We start from the raw sequence: 1,715 nt of genomic DNA on the forward strand, positions 1-1,715 counted from the left end.
AAAGAGGATGAGGCGCGGACTATTGACATTATGCGTGTTTTATTGGCATTTGGTTTTGATCCGCTGAATGGATCAGTAGTGAACCAATCCCTTCTGAAGCAGAAATCCGTGAAGACCGTAGTCCGTAAATTGCTTCATGAGGTTGTCAAGTTGAGCTCTGTACCAATAGATCCTAATCTTCCACCTCCAATAATTAGAAAGCCTCCCCCAAAAGTAAAACAGCCACCTCCACCTCCAAGGAAACGTGTTGGACGTGATGACATTGAGATGAAAAAAGGAGATTGGCTATGCCCCAAGTATGTTCTTCTGTCACATTTTTCCCACTAATGTCCCATGCTTTGTCTTTTGTGATTAACATGTTGGATGGACTACTGCAAAGGGTGCACTTCAGTTTTTCTGTGGAAAACCTTTTTACTTGCAATATTTTTTATAGCTGTTTCTCTCAGTCATATTGTAACGGGATAACACATTATTCTGGACACATTCTTGGAAATATCTACAATCAGGATGTAATGCTTTTAATTAGAGTAGACCTCCAAATGTATTTATTCTGATACATGCTTACATAGGTGATAGATAATAACCCGCCATCCTAGTGATACTAGATGTTGCCACTTGCCAGTACTATCAGTTGCTTTCTTGAATTGCATTTGATGGATTGGATGGATGTGTTATATATTGTTACTCTAGAGTCTAGGCTGTGCTTAGAGTTGTAATTTTGTGCTCCTCAGATTTTCTTAAAATTGTTAATTTTCTATCAGGTGTGACTTCATGAATTTTGCGAAGAACACTGTGTGCCTGCAATGTGATGCCAAACGTCCAAAAAGACAGCTGCTTCCAGGCGAATGGGAATGCCCGCAGTAAGATTTCATTCCCTGTACTTTTTGTTTTAGGAACAATCATACTAAATGCTAGTGAAAGTGCTATATGTGTGTGTGTGTCTCAAGCTTTATCATCCATGGGCTTTATTCATTCCTCTGTTGATTAGTTATATTCTGTTAGATAGCTGATATTTCTTGCTGCTTGATATACGTTTGCTCTTGACCTCTTTAAGATTTTTTGTGCTTGCCTTCTTCACCGTTGTAAAATATTTCTGGAGCTCTAAAAATAAAATAAAAAACCCTCGCCATTGGTTCTATTGTCTGGCAGGTGTAACTTCTTAAACTATCGGAGAAACACAGTGTGTTTTCATTGTGATTGCAAGCGTCCACCTGATGAAATCATGGAGAACAGAATGCAAGAAAAGCAACATGGTCCTGGGATGACGTTGGACAAAATGCCTAAGCGTTCAGAGGTTTCTAATGCATGGAATTTCGACTTTGATGACGATGAATCAGATGGGGCAGATGTTGCTGCTTTTGAGTATGCAGATTCTCCAGTCATTGGTGAAGCTACTTCTTTAGATAACGAAGCTAAAGGAGGAAACTTTGGAAGGCCTGAATATGATTTTAAGAAAGCTAGCAGAGAGCCAAGGATCCATGACGCGAAATATTCAGATGCATGTACTAGTAGACGCGGTGTTGGCTTTGATGATTTTGATGATGAAGAAGATGATATTGACAACTATGAGTTAGAAACTGGTAATAGAAGTTCAGTGCCTATGGTATCTTCAAACGATCTTTCTGAGTTTGAAGGGCATTCTGAATCAGAAGACATTATAGAGTCAGATAATGCTCGTCATAGAACAAAATCCCCATCTTACAACAAGCAACCCA

At 39.2% G+C, this 1,715-nt stretch overlaps 1 protein-coding gene across 1 annotated transcript; it reads left to right on the plus strand.

Moving 5' to 3' along the window:
- Window positions 1–8: 8 nt before the first annotated feature.
- LOC112093822 lies at window positions 9–1,707 on the plus strand (the record flags this gene model as incomplete). The annotated part of the gene is made up of 3 exons (XM_024173074.1): window positions 9–296; window positions 762–860; window positions 1,150–1,707. Coding segments are annotated over exons 1-3 (923 nt in total), but the record flags the coding sequence as incomplete, so codon positions are not given.
- Window positions 1,708–1,715: the final 8 nt, after the last annotated feature.

This window comes from Morus notabilis, unplaced genomic scaffold (genome assembly GCF_000414095.1).
Source record: "Morus notabilis unplaced genomic scaffold, ASM41409v2 Scaffold10311, whole genome shotgun sequence".
NCBI lineage: Eukaryota > Viridiplantae > Streptophyta > Magnoliopsida > Rosales > Moraceae > Morus > Morus notabilis.